This window comes from Cryptomeria japonica, chromosome 10, assembly GCF_030272615.1.
Source record: "Cryptomeria japonica chromosome 10, Sugi_1.0, whole genome shotgun sequence".
In the NCBI taxonomy this organism is placed as follows: Eukaryota; Viridiplantae; Streptophyta; class Pinopsida; order Cupressales; family Cupressaceae; genus Cryptomeria; species Cryptomeria japonica.
The window spans coordinates 760,943,953-760,961,776 of record NC_081414.1 but is presented as its reverse complement, the minus strand read 5'-3'; the positions used below and the strand labels follow the sequence as shown (position 1 = coordinate 760,961,776).

Below are 17,824 nucleotides of genomic sequence, written 5' to 3'. Positions count from 1 at the left end.
TCCTTGTTTAGGATCTCTTCAAAAAATTGGTTCCTTCCTTATTGAGTTCCTCTAGTGTTTATGTTTTCATTCCATCCCCTTTCAAAATCCTCATAAACATGTTTCTTTTCTTATTGTCCGTAGATATATTAAGGAAAGAATTTGGTGTTTTTATCTCCTTCTTTAATCCATATCTCATGAGATTTATGTTGCCAATGACATTCTTCCCTTTGCCTATAATTTACTAATTTTTATCTTTAGTCCCTTCTCCCTTTCAAATTCCTCTATTCTCATTCCCTTTTCAATTATAGTCTTATTGAGATTTAACAACTCTATTTCTACTCTAGTTTTCTCTTGAAATATGTTTGTAAAAAGATTTTAATTCCATTCTTTTCATTTTACTTTGATATATACTTTATTTTTTTGTTGAGTTGATACATATAAGATTGACCTCCATTCTTCTTTGATTTGTCCAAGTGAAGATATTGTTCCCATCTTGCAAATCCTTGAGATGATTATTGTCTATGAAACATTAGAAATCTGATTGCACCCCATATATTCTCCTTTGACCTCCCAATTTTTCCTAGTTATTTCGAGCATAATTAAAATCTCCAACAATAATTAATTTCTCACCCCTTAATTGTTCATTTTTTTGTTAGGTAATACCATAATTCTCTTTTTTCGCTTTTTTTGGGTCGGGCCATATACATTAATAATGTAGAAATAATTATGATTATTTAACATTCTACATTTTAAAATAATCCACCATCTATTATCTTCTAGCACCAATCCATCAACCTTAATCAGATTCCATATCACTCCTAAACCCCCTGAAGCTCCTTCGAAGCCAAAAAAGTGTCTTCTTCGTTGTTTCCAATTGTTTAATCTCTTCTCACTCTCCTTACTTATTTATCTTAGTTTCTCAAAGAAGGCAAATGTCTTCTTTCGTTTGATTAATTTAGTGCTTGATCAAACACCATTTGTTAGGGCATTGATGCCCCTAACATTCCATGTTATATTTTCATTGATTTTGGGGAAGGTTAAGATTCTTCCCAAAGATTGTTATTTTTTTCTTTCCCTTACGATCTACTAGAGAAGCTATAGTCATTTTGGAAATTTTAGTTTTTGCTGCTCTATTTCCTTTCTCTTTGATTGTTGGGGCCTTTACTTTTGAATGATTTTTTTCCACCATTCATTCTTATAATATCACCGCTTCATCAATTCCTATATCCTTCTCCTCTTCTCCTTCATCCTCTGATTCTAGATCCTCTATGTTCATGGTTTTCCTTATACCTTCCTTCCTTCCTCGTTTATCATCTATGTTTCCTTCCTTGCTACCACCTTTTCCTAACTTCTTATAGTCCCCTTGTTTCTACATCTCTCTCTCCATTTATTGATTGTTTTTTCTGTAATTTGATTTCTAAGTTCCTTTTATCCCTCCCAACTCCCACATCCCTCTTTCCAGCATCCATTAGTTTCATTCTTGCATCATTTTCATTATCTTTAACTTCTTCCAAGCTTTGGAAATTCTCTCTCTTCTCATCAACAACTTCATGTCACTTCCTCTAAATGTTGGCAGATAGTCTCCCTCAAATATTCTGTGTCCTTAAGGAGGACTACCATATCTACCTCTTTGTCCCTTTTATGATATTCACAATTGTTCCTTTATTTTTCCATTTGTATTGTATTTTATCTTCCATTTTGTTTTCTTTTCTTGGATTGACAAGTTATGTATCCCCCCCCATTGTAATGAGAATCCTTCACTACCCTTGTTTCATTTTGATCATCAGAATGCATATTTATCTATGAAGGACTAGGAGTTTTGCTTGTATTTTTGACAGAACTCTCTGATGAAGTTATATTAGAACCTCTTATCAATTTTAGGGCTTGTGAACACCCCACTTGCAATTTTTCCTTTGTAAGACAAAATTCTAGTTGTCTATCTTGCAAAGGGTTTACTTTTTATTTCCATCTTCCATCTTTTGAAACTATTTCAATCTCATTATAAATTCCTATATCCATGTATATTTCAACACAAATGTTGACCACATCCCCTGTTTTACCATTTAGGAAATCTTCATGAACACCTAAAAAGTAACCTAGCGCATCCCCAATCTTTTTTATTGCTTCTCCACTCCAATATTGTGTTGGTAGCCCCACCAAACTTAGCCACTTAACGAATTTATTTATTTTGTATTTCATTGGGTCAATGTTTGGATTCAATTTTATATTACTGAAACTAGTTCCTTTTAAGAAAGTGGGGCTCCCATATAAAATTTCATGTTTTAAATTCATATTTATGCATTTTATAAGGAATTTTATTTTCCGTAGAGGACAAATGATTACTTTTTATGGGTATGTATTGTTGAGGCTATTAGTTCTGTGAGCATTATGAACAATTTGCTACTCGAATTTTTTTCCTCCAAACTTCCTTCTTGTTTTGGTTTGAGTTTCCATTTGAATGTCTTTGACTCCCAAAATTTCTTTCATTTCCATTTTTATAGCCCTAGTTGACTCTCTTCTCTAGAAATGACTCTGAAGGATGATAGATGTATTGTCCTCTCCCCTAGGGTTTAATGGGAATCTAGGGTTGAGACTTATATTCTTTGGGATCCAATTGCCCATTGGATTTGAGTGCATCTGGAAGCTCTTTTTTTTGTCTCCATTTAGAATTACCGATCAAGATTTTATTTGCCTTGGTAGCTTGTGAAAAACACATCCTATTGCTTTTATTTCTCTGATTTTCCCCCTTCCATTTAAGATCTCTATCCATTTTTTCCTATAAGATTCATTCTGCGATCTCCCCTTGGATTGAGCTGCTAGACAAATCCTTCCTAAGTTTGTCTAGTTATGGGGATATTTTTTCCTATAAGATTCATTCTGTGATCTCCCCTTGGATTGAGTTGCTAGACAAATCCTTCCTGAGTTTGTCTAGTTATGGGGACCCCGACCCCTGAAGAAAAAATGGCCCTTGTTTCTATAATAGTTTGCCCACCGATGTCTAAAGGAATATTGATTTTGTTTCCCAAATAGGCTTGGTCGTTTCCTTTGATATGATTGAAACTCATGATTTCCAAACTAGGGATTAGGAGCTATGGATTGTAGAACTTCTTCCATTTTTAGCATAGTGATTTAAACTGTATTCTTAATAGTAAATAAAAATAATAGCATTTGAACTATGTTTAAGGTATTAACAAAAACTACTTAAAAAAATTAGAGTCAACATAAAAAATAATAAAAATTAAAACTAAAAGCATAAAATAGTCATAAGCAAATAAAATTAAATAAAATGAACTTTAAAAGTAATATATTAATTTTTTTATTTAGATTTTTCACATTATTTATATTTTACTTTTAGATGAGATGTTTATGTTAAATATAAACATTTTATTTTATTAAGAGTTGTTTTATATTTAACATATTATTTTAAAGTTGGTTTTAGTTAATTTTGTTCATTTATTGCTATTTTATGATTTTATTTTTTTTAATTTTTATTATTTTTGTATGTAGGCTATATAGTTTTTTTCTTTCTTTTAAAATTTTTGTTTTTTGTTAACACACTCACAACAAACGAAATGGTAGTCATCCGCAAAATGGAAAAGAGTATTGAAAATGAAGCCTATCTAAAATAGTACACACTAGTCAATGCTTAATGTGTTGTTTAAGTCCCATCATCACAAACAACAATACCACTGCTTGACCAAAGAGTATAGAAAGAACCTTATGCTTTTATTAAATATATAATATACAAATAAATAAAATAATAACCAAATAGTTCTAATGTTAAATATTTTATTTAAAATATTATTATAATCCTAAAAGAACACATCACAAATTCATTAAAAAAACCTTTCTTAATAATAAAAAACACATTTTACAAAAATAACTACAAATACCAAAGTGCCCGATTTTACATTCATATTTGTTAAACCTAACGTATGATTCTTTGGAATTCCAATTTGATAACCGTTACAATATTTCATCACAATATTTCCAGAAGCTTCGCTTCCCATTTCAGTCTACTATATATAGACGCCATCTATGGCAAAATCAAATAGTACGCCTTTAGCAGCTTGTTTTGGTAGGTGAAATTGCAGTTTCTGTAAGTTATTTAGTTTCCATTTTTAAGTTAAGATTGGTTATGTTTTTGTGGTACTTTTTGTTTTTGCTGTGAGTGAGAGGAGGAGGGAGGAGGTTGATAGTATTTCTATGGCACAGTGTAATACGTATAATAATTGTCAGTGTAGGAGAGGTAGGGTGGTGATGGATCCATTCAACCTTGATATGTGGAATTCATTGGATCTCATATTACCCATTCATATTTCTGTGGATTGGCTTGATACTGATGAAGCCCACATCTTCAAAGCTAACTTGCCTGGTATGGTTGATTAATTCATGTTGAATAAGTTGTCATTTTTTCAGCTTGATGTATCAAAGATTTAATTATGTAGTTTTAGATCAGTTTTTTTATATTTATGTATAATATTGATTCATAATTGTTAAATTGAATTGTTATGAATATCTTAACGATAATATATTTTTTTTTAATGAGAAAGATTGTGTTTAATTTTATGTATATCAATGAGATTCTAATGTTTCTAAATTTTGTTTCGGAAGGTTTGAAGAAAGAGGATGTGAAAGTTCAAGTGGAAGAGGAACATGTTCTGGTCATAAGTGGAGAGTTTAAGAAGGATGAGGTGGACAAAAATGACAAGTGGCGTCGCTTGGAAAGATCACATGGAACTTTCTCTCGCCGCTTCTGCCTGCCAAAGAATGCCATGTTGGATCAAGTGAAAGCCAATCTCACAAATGGAATGCTGTCGGTGACAATTCCTAAGGTGGCTGACAGTAAGCCTGTGGTTATCCCAATCAATTGAAAATTAACTTCTCTTATGTGATGTTTTGTGTGAGGAATAAAGCATAGAGAAAATGTTCTCTATCCAATTAAAGGAATGCAATTCTATGGTCATCCCAATCCAGTGAAAATTAACTTCACTTATGTGATGGTTTTGTGTGAGGATAAAGCATAAAGAAAATGTTCTTGGATGCAATCATAGCAATGTTTTAGCTTGTATGAGTTAAAAAACTACATATAGTTTTGTTGAGTTTGGCATCCACTTTTTCATAAAGATATATATTTTTAAAGTGTATGATTATGTTCATATATGTATTTATTTTAATATTTTTAATATGTATTTTTCAATGTCAGCAAATGGTAAGCATTTTTTATTATATTGTAGAGAAAATTGTAATTTGAGTATAAATATTTTTACATAATGCTATTTTTTGTTGGGTAGAGTTGTTTTTTATGTTGTGTGAAATGATATACTGAGAATAAATGTTTCTTTGGATTTCTATTTGTTTCTTGTTAATGGTATCAATGTATAATTGCATTTTAAATCTTTTTAGATTATCTTAATATGCAGTGACATATTGATATCATTAACAACTTTTATGTTTCACTCTTTATAGACAACTTTTATCTTGTTTTAATTATGTGTTTATCTTAGTGATAGCTATGATATGTTCTGAATCGGTTAAGATGTTTTTGATTGTAATCTAGGATGCTATTTGGTGGGTTAGGGGTTTTACTTTTGTCTTTTCTAATAATAGAAAAGTTGAAATTAAGACAAATAGGTAGTTTTATAGATTCCTAATTGAGCTCTTTGGAAATAAACTATAAACATGAAGAAATAAAATAATTGTGATGAAATTAAATAATTTCTTTAAAAGAAAACATTTAATTTGTGTTCTTAGAAATAGCTATCTTCATGTTATTAAAATCCTACAATTAAATAGATAACACAATTCAGATGTCTATTAGAGGTGTTTTAGAATAAATCAAGGTACCTGTAATAGCCATCTTAATATTCCAAATGAACCAAACAAAACAAGCAAGCTAACCAAAAAAAAGAAAATACCATAATTCAAAAAATCAGACTCATCCAAAAAAACTGAGGGTCAGCCAAATTGAATCCTAAACCTAACTCTATATAAAATTGAGCATAACCCTTAACCAAAATTAACTCTAAATATGATTGTAGCCCTAACACTATACAAAATTGAACCCTAACTTTAAAGATAATTGAAAATTACTAATTTAAGAGTTATTGAACCCTAACACAAATCCAAATTGAACCCTAACTCTAATTGAACACTATTCCTAACCTTAAACATAATTGAATAAAGAATAATAATAAAAATTGAATGCTAACCTTAAAACAACACTAAACCCAATTCAATCATATAACCATTTCTAAATTTAGTTTATTATTTTAATACCTACCCTAAATCTATATTTATACCTAATAAATACTTTACTAAAAAGGAAAAAAATTACTTAAATGAAATGAAACCCTAACCCTAACACTTAATCAAATTGAACAATAACCCTAAATCATATATTGAGCCTTGCACCAAAACCTAATTAAACATTAAACTAGAATGAACCCTAACTAGGTAAAAGAAATTGAACCTTCAAACTAAAGCACATCCAACCCTCACCCTAAGAATAAATCAAATTCAACCTTTATCCTCAACCTAATTGAACATTATAATAAAATTTAACCTCAACCCTTGATCCCTTTAGACTTTGAGTTAGAGTTTGACTTTGATTAAGGATACATTTGACTTGAGTTAGAGTTTGACTTTGATTATGGATAAGGGATCAACTTAAGTTAGGACTCAAAAAGATCACAATTAGAATGTAATAATTTTTTTGTAGCTGTCATTATATTGTATTGTAGTTGTAATTGTTGTTACTATTGAATTAGGTTAACATTACATAAAATTGGGATCCTAATTTAACAATGGGTACATTTCAATTTGTGTTTTCCTTTAATTAGAGTTAACTTAAACTTTCTTTATCTATTAAAAAGTAATTTTATTAAAGTTCAATTATTTAAATTAAAAAACTATTAGTTTTTAAAAAACTCTATTTAAATAATTGATAAGAAATAAATTATTGAATTATAAATAAATATATATTTTTATTTTATTTATTTTTATTTGTGGAGGTTTTAGTGTTTTTTATTATTCCACTTAAATAATATAACTTCAACATACAATGGTATTTTACTTTTTTCAATGCTAATTTTTAACTAGTATATACTCATGCCAAAAGATTAATATCCTTTGTCATCTCTGGTACTCTTGTTTATTTTATCCAATTTCTTAAACATTCATACTAAGCTGCAACCACAAGCAAAAATATTATGTACGTACTAAAGAATGAATATTTTCTTTGTTGTAGATATTAATTTGGTCATATGACAGAATGGGATACATAGGATTTTCATAAAACTAGAATGACATAGAACTTTTGTTCTATTAGTTCATATAATTTAGTAAAAATTCATTGACAAGATCTTGAATTTGAAATACATTCCACTACAAAGTTAGACACAATATTAATCAGATTGATCATTTAAGCTAAATTTCACTACAAAATTTATGCCACCACTAACTTCCTTAAATTTACAAGCTTAAACTTTTAAGACGGCACTACAATATTCATGGGATATTTACTTTAAAATATTCCTAAAAAGTGCCGTATGAAGGGGCCATGCATGAGACCCCAACCTTAGTATTTTTTAATCACTTATTATTTAAATTATTATTTATTTTTGATTATGTTTTAATCATCCACTTTTTTATTAATTAAGGGAAAATAGTTTATTTGTGTATCTTTTGTTTGTCTTTGTTTTTGTTTGTGTGTCCTTGCATGTGGTTGTATGAGTTAAGATCCTTGGTTTGGGCTCTCTCTCTCCTACTTTATTATGAGTATGCATGTAGGATCATACTACTGGTAAAGTGGGAGCTTAATTTAGGCATCATAAATTGCAATTTATTGCTTAGCCAGGCCCTATTTTAGCATGTATGACCTCTGGCATGCGATAATATTCATTCCATTTAAATTTCATATAGTATTCCGGCTTCTCTATCCTAGTTTGGACCTCAAGTCCAAATATGGGGCCACATTGGAGGAAGCATGATGATTTGCTTGACTTGTAGCATGCTATGTAGATCACATGGTCTCTAGTAGATCACGGTCAACATGGCTAAGCAAGAAATCTTTTTTTATGTTGTCCACTTTAATTCCTTTGTGTCTCTCCTTATGGTTTTAATTATGAGTGCACATATCCCACTAAAATTTTGAGTAAATCTCCAATAAAAGTTGCCAAACCATGAAAGCTTTGAACTTCATGCACATTCCTAGGTTTAGGCCACTCTATTATGTTACATACGTCTTGAGGATCCTTTGTAGATCTTGGGGTGAAATAAAATATCCCAAATAGATTGATTTGTCTTTAATAAAATAAAACCTCTTTAAATGTAACAACTTCCGCTCTTTAAGTCATTGTACATTCCTAATATACGCTAAATGTTCTTTTAATATAGTTCATGAATGTTAATTATTAGAATTTAAAATAATTTAACTAATATTAATTATTAATAAATTTATATAATGATAGAAAATCTATTTAATATTAATAATAATGATTATACATCATTATATATTTAAGTATAATATAAGACATATTTAGTAATGATTGTAACTATATCTTTAATAATAAATATAATTAATAGCATTTGAACTATATTTAATGTATTAATAAAAGTTACTTTAAGAAAATGAGAATATTAGTCAAAAATGGCAAGGAATCATTATTCCCTCATATTCTCGCCATAAAACCAATCCCTCCAGACACCAATAACATAGCAGAGTTCACTGCTCTACTACTAGGCTTGAAAGACTCAATCAATCATGGCCTCAAAAATGTTTTAGTGGAAGGAGATTCGAAGATAGCAATTAATGCTATAAGGAAGAAGAAAACCCCCAACTGGAGGCTTCAAGCTTTATTGGAAAGAATCCTAGAAAATTTGAACAGTCTTGAACACTTCGAGGCAAAACATATCTACATAGAAGCAAATGAAGTGGCAGATACCTTATCAAAAACAACAGCTCAAGGCACTTTTGTTCACTGGTGGTCTCAGGGCTTTTAGCCTATTGTTAAACTAGATTGGGAAAGTTAACAAAACTTCCTCAGACAAGGTTTGGGATGCTGCTTGCCAGCGGATTGGCGGTTTCTAAAAATTAAATTTAAACATTTTTTACCTGCCCTCCTCTTGGCGGTTGATCCCAACGGCTATTTCCTTCTTCAAATAAAGCGTTCAGTTAAACTTGGGGTGCAAGGTGGGCCCGGTTTAGCCTAGCTAACAAATAGCCTACACAAAAATGGGAGTCACGAAGCTCCAGCTGGTGAGCGCCGCCACTTAGTCCTTTGCATGAGCTGTTCACAAGTTAATCTTTCCTTCTGCACTTGAGTAGATTTGGCTTGATTTGGGCATTTAATCTCTGCCATCTTTGTTCGAGCCTTTATTGCCCCTCTAATCCTCATTATTGCTTGTCGAGTCATGCGCCCGTCTTTCTGTAGAAGCATCCTCTTTTTGCTTCCTTATTTTCTTCCTGCATCCTTTGGTTTTCATCTTTGTTTTCCCTTCTCGCCTGTCCTTTATCTTGGCCACCATGTCTTCTAAGCCTCCGTTCGGTTTCATTATGAGTGTTTACTCGAGGCCTATCTCTTGCTTCGGTGCATACACTCCTATCTCAGTAAGTGCCTCTACTCGCTAGGTCTCTTTCAGAAGGATAACGGATTTGAGACTCAAACGTCTCCTTATCCATGCGAACCCTCCAGTTCTACTCGCAGTCAAATTGATTTTAGGTAGAACTCATTTGAGTAGGGATGAATATCCAAGAGATAACACCAGTATCTCCTCCAGATTCATGGCTTCTCTACTGGACCAGAAGCTACACAAGCAATCAGTTTGGAATCTCACTAGGGAACTCTTTCCAGTGGAAATTCTTCAAGAATTTCAAGAAGTCTTGAATAAGGCCCTCCATGACTCTGGTATGCCTAGACCAAGTGACCAAATTCTCTTTAAAGCCCACAGAGAACTCATCAAATACTATCCATTCCTACTGGACCTGAAGGGTAAAGAATTGGATAGGCACAAAGCATTTTCTAGTGTAGGTTTGAGCTACCTCAAGTGGAGATTCTTAGGAGACAACCCAGAGGCTCAAGGAAAAGAGGAGGATCTTTTCCAATTTGCAAGGCTGAATAGAATCCTACCTACGAATGCTGCAGAAGCAGAGCCAAAACCAGAGTAGAGCTGTAGAGGTGGCTCGAGCAGAGGTTGAAGGAGCATGGGTCGTGGCCGGGGCATATCAGCAACCAGAGGTCGTGACCATCCTAGAATGCAGCTGCCACAACTTGACCTCCCCACTTCAAGCTAGGCCTTTCTGTTGATATTTCATTTTGATTACTGGATACTCAATTATATTTGTATATTTCTATTTGGCTTTAATCTTTAGGTTTAAAAATCTGGTTCTAAGCAGTTGGAAACCTGCCATTATCATTAATAGTCTGTCTGCGTTTTCTAGACTATTAAACTTTTGATGGCCCAGAAAAAATGGCTAAACCATAAGCCTAAAGGTCTTCAACTCTTGGTGGGATCTTTGTGTTCTCTAAGAGCAGGTGTTTTTTGAATGTCTTGGAATTCAATGATTAACCTATGCATTTAATCAAATTAATATAAATCTGGCTTTGCCTCTACTGATAAAAAAAAGAAAAAAATTACTTTAAAAATCAGAGTACCGAAATAAAAAATAATAAAAAATTAAAACTAAAATAAAAAAATAGCTATAAGTGAATAAAATTAAATAAAATCAACTCTAAAAATAATATATTAACTTTTGTATTTAGATTTTTGAGATTATTTAAATTTTACTTTTATATAAGATATTTATGTTAAAAATAATTATTTTATTTACTTAAGAATAATTTTAAATTTCATATATTACTTTAAAAATGATTTTAGTTTATTATATTCAGCTATTTTATGATTTAATTTTTATTATTAATTTTTTATATAGATTCTATAGTTTTTTTTTTCATAATGGTGCTTCCAAATTATGCAATGTCATGTATGAAAATGCCAATGGATTAGATTGAGCGGATTTTGTTTTGAAGTGGGAGTCAAGATCAGAAGAAGACTCCCTTGATTAAGTGGGAGAACATTTGCTAACCAAAGGAGGCTAGAGGCCGCATCAATGAACTTCAAGAAGGGGCAAAATAGAAGAGTGATTGGCCCTCGCATTTGATGTGGAATAGGAACTTTCTTCTAAAAGTTGAGGTCTTTTTGTGGGCTATACTACACAAATCTATACTTATCAGAGATAGATTAAGAAAGCTTAGTTTTGCAGGACCAAATAGGTGTATTCTATGTAAGAAGGAAGAGGACTGGGTGGAACATTTGTTATTAAAAGTTGAAATGCCAGATTATTGTTGGAAGAAGGTAATGGATAGTCCTCTATCGTCAGACTTACTATAATGGTTCAATATGTGGCCAAAACTTTATCAGAATGCATTCTTTGCAAGAATATGGACTTGCACGCCCTCAATTGTGGTTTGGGAAGTATGGAAATAAAGAAATTGAAGATTCTTTTAGGAATAGAAAATGACTAATTATAGTCTGATGGCCAAGATTGAGGCAATTATTGAGAAAATAACCAACATTAAATCACAAAATCAATCTTTTGAAAATATTCATTGTTCTTTGCAATGAGCACTAGAAAAAGTAACATAATGGCTGATTTATTTGGTTGTTTAGCTTAATCTAGTGTCAAGAAGGATGTAAGATGGAATCTGTTAGACCAAGGGTGGATCGAGATTGATTTTGGTGGGGTAGGAAAATGTCTTCAAATTGGAAGCTAGGAAATTGTCTTCGTATTGTGAAAGGGGAAGTTAAACGACTTATAGGTTTCATTGAAACCCACGTATACCAAGAGGGCAATGACATGATGGATGATGTTGCGAAGGTGGTAGTGGACATGATTCTGGAGGCTGTGGGGGTCAATTCGTTAGAGGAATGGCAGAAGTTTGATAAGGTTGGCATAGAGTTCCTAAACCCTAAACCCTAAAAAAGAAATGAAAAAATACATGATACATTCCCGATCTTCATTTACGAGAAACGATTCCTTCTACACTCATCTCATCTCATGATTCTGTCACATAGCTGCAAAGCTCTTATAAAAGCGATCTTAAGGAAATAAAGAGGACTCTTCAATTTCTAAAAACAAAACTAAATATCCTCAAAGTTTCTCAAAGAATAGTTAGCAACATCCTCTTTCTGCCGAATATAGATCCTGCCAAAGGTTAAATAAAAAATTTATGTTATGCCAATCTTGCAGTACAACAGTATATTGCAAAGCTAATATGTTATGCCAATCTTGCAGTACAACAGTTTTTGTAGTAGACATTTCAAATCCCTAAAGCCCACTTATCAAATTTGTTTGGAAAACAATACTAAACTTTTCCTTCAGAGATATTAGACAAATGCTTAAGATTACTACTCTAAGTATTAAAGCAATACCAAAGTTATAAAATTTAACGCTGATAACTCATACCACAACGCTTTGAAGACAACCTAAAACCCAATTCAAAATGATGATTAAAAATGAAGTTTGATGATATGGGGGGATTGTATACAGATGGATTTTGGGTGTTGAGGATGACTTGAAATTTGCAATTAAACTTCCAATAAAGGGGAATCAGTTTGCATTGTGGACTAGATCTGGCGCCTTATTATGGTTATCCAGTTGGGAGAATATCTAAAATAGAAATGGAAAGAGGAATAACAAGCAGAAAAATATGAATGTTTGATTATCAAAATGTTTTAGTTGGAGTGCCGCTCCCTGTCAGATGTGGAAGAATGGAACATTGATTTCCAGGGGGAACGGTACAGATTTCATTTAAACATTTTATATATCAGATAATATAAGATAAGATAAGAGGATAGGGCATTGGAAAACTGAAATGATTTGTAGAGATAGAGCAAGTGTATAAATAAATCTGCTTGTAATGTTATATTTTTCATATATCAAATTAAATATTTATAACCTTTGTGTCAATTTTTTATGATTTTTTTCATCAATAGTTGCTTGGAATCACCCACCTTTTGTGACAACATAGAAAACCCTAACATGGTAGGTATTAGTTGAATTGAGTAGTAGCATAATATATATTTATTATTATTGCATAAACTAAATACAAAGTTAAAGGTTAGAGTATCTATGTTTCTTTTCTTAATGGTTTCTAATAGTTGTATTTGTAGGTTAGAGTATCTATGTTTCTTTTCTTAATGGTTCCTAATAGTTGTATTTGTAGATATCTATTATTTGTACTCGAATACACTGATTTTGTTTTATTTTAATATTTTTATTCTTATCATCTTATTCAACTCAAAAGAATATACTTTTCATTTTATTTTTATGAGTTGTATTAGATGTTGCATTGAATTATTTATTCTTTTAATAATCTAATCTTTTGAATGTAAGGAGACAAGAAATGTTGATTATAGTTTGTACATTGATTGTGACCTAGTACATATATTTCTATGACTTTATTTATTAAACTAATGCATTTTAAATATAACATTCATAGGAGAGTTAGTAGAAAAGACTCATACATCTCTTGATATCCTGATTCAAGGTAATGTAGTATTATTCTCATCTTGGTGAATGGATTGTATTAGCTGTTTTATGAATGGTTTACTCTTTTAATCACATAAAATTTAGATGAATAAGTTCAAAGATATAAAGGACTTAACATCAACATTAATATTTCTTAATTCACTTTTCAACTTTAGAAGATGGTAAGGATTTTTTATTATATCGTAATAAAATTTTTACTTTGAGTATAGCTATTTATACATAATTTTATTTTCTTGTTGGATAATTTTTTTTTTTAGTATATTGTATTGACATGATATATTGATTATAAATCTTCACTTTGATTCCTATTTGTTTTTTGTTAGATAAGCAAAAAAACTAAGGTGTTGTCCCTTTACAACAAAGGTCCCAAGGGTTGAGAAACATGGGCTATAATAGACCACGTACAACATAGATGCCATAACAAGCCACGTACAGTACACAAGCCATAAAAAAACCACTTAGGCCACTTCTAGTACATACTGGGGTAAAGTTCCACCGACAACTCGAGTATGAGTTTGGGAATTGGAAGAAGGAAGACCTTTCCTCCATTGATTAACAATAGTCCAAGCAATATTGTCATCCAACAACCCAATACAAGGGGAAGCAAGAGGGGAAACCTCCATGGAGTACATATCAATAGACAAAGAGTGGGCAATAGGACAACTAGGAAAAAGTTGTAGAATAGAAGTAGTAGGTAGAACATAAGCTTAACAACAACAAAATAACTCATGGATATACTCTACTAGAAGTACACCCATAGAAAATGACACAAATGGTAGAAGACAAAATAGGAAGGACATGACAAGAGGAAAATCAGAATTTAAAATTCAGATTTTTGATTGCCCTTCCTATTATATCTTCTTGTGATTATGCAATTTGAACATAATCCTTGCTAGGTTTTCTCTTATTTCACGTGTCTTACACCTTGTAATGGGGTGGGTAGATACATTGTCTTACTCAGTTGTCAAGAGGCTCCTTGAGCACTGCCTCATGTAATAAGATTATAAAACAAATTTTGATGCTTTTGGTAGAACTTGTGGTTATCCTTAAATACCCCATGATGAGATATAATGTGAGAAGTTGTGTCTCAACTTCCACAACCTTTGTAACCAATGTTTAATTCATACCTCTTCCTTATAACTTAATTCGTCATTAATCTGAAGTTACTTCTTTGACAACAATTATGTAGAAGACTATGGACATCGATATCATCTGACAATATTCTAAAGGAGGAGTAAATTCAACATTATTTTACACATTTTGAACAAATAGTGATTAGTTTGATACTACGAGTGTATAGAAAAATAGGCCTCCACATACACAATGCATCAAATTAAATAGTTTGTAAGGTGATACTCATATAAAAAGGTCTCATAGCATAGGACCATCAAGATGGGTGTGTATGACATCACTAATTCTAATAGTATCACGTTCTCAAAAAACTATTACACTTTTTAGGTTTTTTTGAAAGATGGGTCTTTATTTTTAAATCCACACTTATATCTCATTGTTATAGAGTTTCTAGAATTGACCATATTTTTAAGGGAGATCTACTTCCTAAGGATTTTTGTACAATTATGGTATATGTATTTATAGACATATATAAGTAGCCTAACATAGTTCCATTCACCTTTAAGTTAAATATCATTGGGATGGTGGACTATGTAAATTAATCTATAGGATGAGCTTGGTAGTATTTTAAAAAAATTAATGTAAATTCTGAAAGATTATTACTACACAAACCTCTACGTGACTATATAATGTTGTCATGAAAATGATTTTTTTTATTTTAATAGATTTAAGCTATAGTGACATGAGTTGTGAGTACAAAGGCTCACACAAAATTTGTTAAGGCTTGCACAATTTTGATATCTTCAAAACAAATGTGCTAAGAAATTTCTAAATAGAAACAACTATTATTGGATTTTCAACACACCTTTGATTGTTATGACCTAACTTTAGGGATCTACTAGGCACTTAATAGTAAACTTACAAGCAATGCTCTTTAGTAATCAACTGTGGGTCTAGTTTTTAAATACACAAGATGTTTGTGGATGTAGAGTTGGAGAAATTTTTTTGTCAAGATTATTCTTAGTATGCCCATATGAAAGGAGAAGAAGAAAAATATTTCAACATAAGAAAGAGGGACAAGAAGATTTTTGAGTTTCATACCAATGAAGGATAATAAGTTGTGGAAGAGAGAAAAAAGATAATGCAAATTACTTTGAACTGTTTAAATCTTTTAAGTTACCATTAGAATAAAGGGTACCCCTAAACCAATCATTATGGGGAGAGGAAAACCAAGTTACACAAACAGTTTATTTATTGCATGAATATTAGCTTTTATTTTTCAATATGAGGGATGATATTGCACTTTTACCTATTGCATTTTAACACATTTATCTACAACATCAAGCAACAATCCTAAGTTTTGTTTATTGTCAAAGAGTTAGATGTACAATTCTAGACTAAGATGAGCTTGGATTCCCAAATAAAGAGTCATCTTAAGAAAAGAAGACAATCAATATCTCTCTTTAGAAAAACAACAATCAGTATATCATTTTATTTTTCAATATGAGAGATGATATTGTACTTTTACCAATTCCATTTTAACAAATTTATCTACAACATCAAGCAACCATCCTAAGTTTTGTTTATTGTTAAAGAGTTAGATGTACAATTCTAGACTAAGATGAGCTTCGATTCCCAAATAAAGAGTCATCTTAAGAAAAGAAGACAATCAATATCTATCTTTAGAAAAACAACAATCACTATATCATTTTGAAAAAGATGTTTGTTAAGATAGATCATTTCTAAAAAATATTTATTACGGAGAGACATCATTTTCAAAAAGATATTTACTATTATTAGAAGAATGAAATTTTTCTTTAAATAATTTACATAATTTTACTTAAAAAATTAGAGGACCTTAAATCAATTATTTAATTAATATTCAATAATATATATTTTTTTAAATCTAAAATTTAAATTTAAATAAACTTTATAATGCTAAATGTTTTAAAATTTTGTATTCAACATATTATAGTGACATTTTATAAAATAACGACAAATTTCAGCATTAATGAAAGTATCAAATACCAAATACCTGAGTTTTAACAGTCAATTATATTCCCGACTCATCCTTGTTAAATGTAACGTATGATTCTTTGGAGTTACAGCAGAGCAGTGGAAACACAATTCCAAGCTGATAGGTTGAACGTTTCTTACCTACACCTGTCATTGAAATATTTCCAGACGCTTCGTCTCCCATTTCTCTCTACTAGTCCTATATATACATCATCTCAGCCAAAACCAAATAGTCCGCTTTTAGCAGCTTGTTTTGGTAGGTTAAATTGCAGTTTCTGTAAGTTCTTTAATTTCGATTTTTATGGTAGATTGTTAAAAACTGGTTATGTTTTTGTGTTCTTTTTTTGGTTTGCAGTGAGTAATAGGAGGAGGTTGATAGTATTCTATGGCACAGTGTAGGAGAGGTGGGGTGGTGATGGATCCACTGGATTTCCCACCCAATTTGTGGGACCTCATACTCCCCATCCATATTCCTGTGGATTGGCTTGAAACTGATCATTCTCACATCTTCAAAGCTAACTTGCCTGGTATTGCTGATTACTTCATGTGGGTTTTAATAAGTTGTGATAATTTACATACTATTTTTTTATTTTCGTAATTTTTGTTTTGAAGGTTTGAAAAAAGATGACGTGAAAGTTCAAGTGGAAGAGGAATGGGTTATGCACATCAGTGGAGAGTTTAAGAGGGATGAGGTGGACAAGAATGACAAGTGGCATCGCTTAGAGAGACCACATGGCACATTCTCTCGCCGCTTCCGCCTGCCAGAGAATGCCATGTTGGATCAAGTGAAGGCCAACATGACAAATGGAGTGCTGACTCTGACATTTCCCAAGATGGCTGAGAATAAGCTTAAGATCATGCCAATCAATATATCTGAAAATTAACATCATTCTTATGTGATGGTTTTGTGTGAAAAATAAAGCATAGAGAAAATATTCTCTGATGCAATGAAACTTTGTATTCTCTGATGCAATAAAAGCAAAGTTTCAGCTATTTCAATGTGTGCCTTACAAATGACATATTCTGAGTTTGGTGACTTTTTTTAACTGTTGTTCATTCAAAATTATTCTTCAAATGTTGAGTAATACTTGACTATATAAATTAAATACATATATGATTTAATTTAGCAGTGCCCCATTTAGCAAGGGCCTTCAGATGAGATTTCCCAAATTCTCTATCGCCTGTTTGGTCTGATCATTAAAA

The 17,824-nt window shown here is 31.4% G+C and overlaps 2 protein-coding genes across 2 annotated transcripts; both read left to right on the top strand.

Moving 5' to 3' along the window:
• Window positions 1–4,242: 4,242 nt before the first annotated feature.
• Window positions 4,243–10,289, top strand: LOC131030680 (16.9 kDa class I heat shock protein 1-like). The gene is made up of 3 exons (XM_057961578.2): window positions 4,243–4,357; window positions 4,597–4,817; window positions 10,128–10,289. The coding sequence occupies exons 1-3, from the start codon at window positions 4,243–4,245 to the stop codon at window positions 10,287–10,289; spliced, it is 498 nt and encodes a 165-aa protein (XP_057817561.2).
• A 1,445-nt stretch (window positions 10,290–11,734) lies between these two features.
• Window positions 11,735–17,505, top strand: LOC131030681 (17.8 kDa class I heat shock protein-like). The gene is made up of 4 exons (XM_057961579.1): window positions 11,735–11,929; window positions 12,722–12,780; window positions 17,021–17,148; window positions 17,234–17,505. The coding sequence occupies exons 1-4, from the start codon at window positions 11,735–11,737 to the stop codon at window positions 17,503–17,505; spliced, it is 654 nt and encodes a 217-aa protein (XP_057817562.1).
• The last annotated feature ends 319 nt before the right edge of the window (window positions 17,506–17,824 follow it).

Bases quoted from the DNA above. Each gene is read 5' to 3' on its own strand.
- LOC131030680 (XM_057961578.2), top strand. From the start codon at position 4,243: ATGGATCCATTCAACCTTGATATGTGGAATTCATTGGATCTCATATTA. The intron at 4,358-4,596 runs GTATGGTTGATT...TTGTTTCGGAAG, and splicing joins CTTCAAAGCTAACTTGCCTG to GTTTGAAGAAAGAGGATGTG. The intron at 4,818-10,127 runs GTGGCTGACAGT...CGAATGCTGCAG, and splicing joins TGTCGGTGACAATTCCTAAG to AAGCAGAGCCAAAACCAGAG.
- LOC131030681 (XM_057961579.1), top strand. From the start codon at position 11,735: ATGTCTTCAAATTGGAAGCTAGGAAATTGTCTTCGTATTGTGAAAGGG. The intron at 11,930-12,721 runs GTTGGCATAGAG...AAAATGTTTTAG, and splicing joins AATGGCAGAAGTTTGATAAG to TTGGAGTGCCGCTCCCTGTC. The intron at 12,781-17,020 runs GTACAGATTTCA...GGCACAGTGTAG, and splicing joins ATTGATTTCCAGGGGGAACG to GAGAGGTGGGGTGGTGATGG.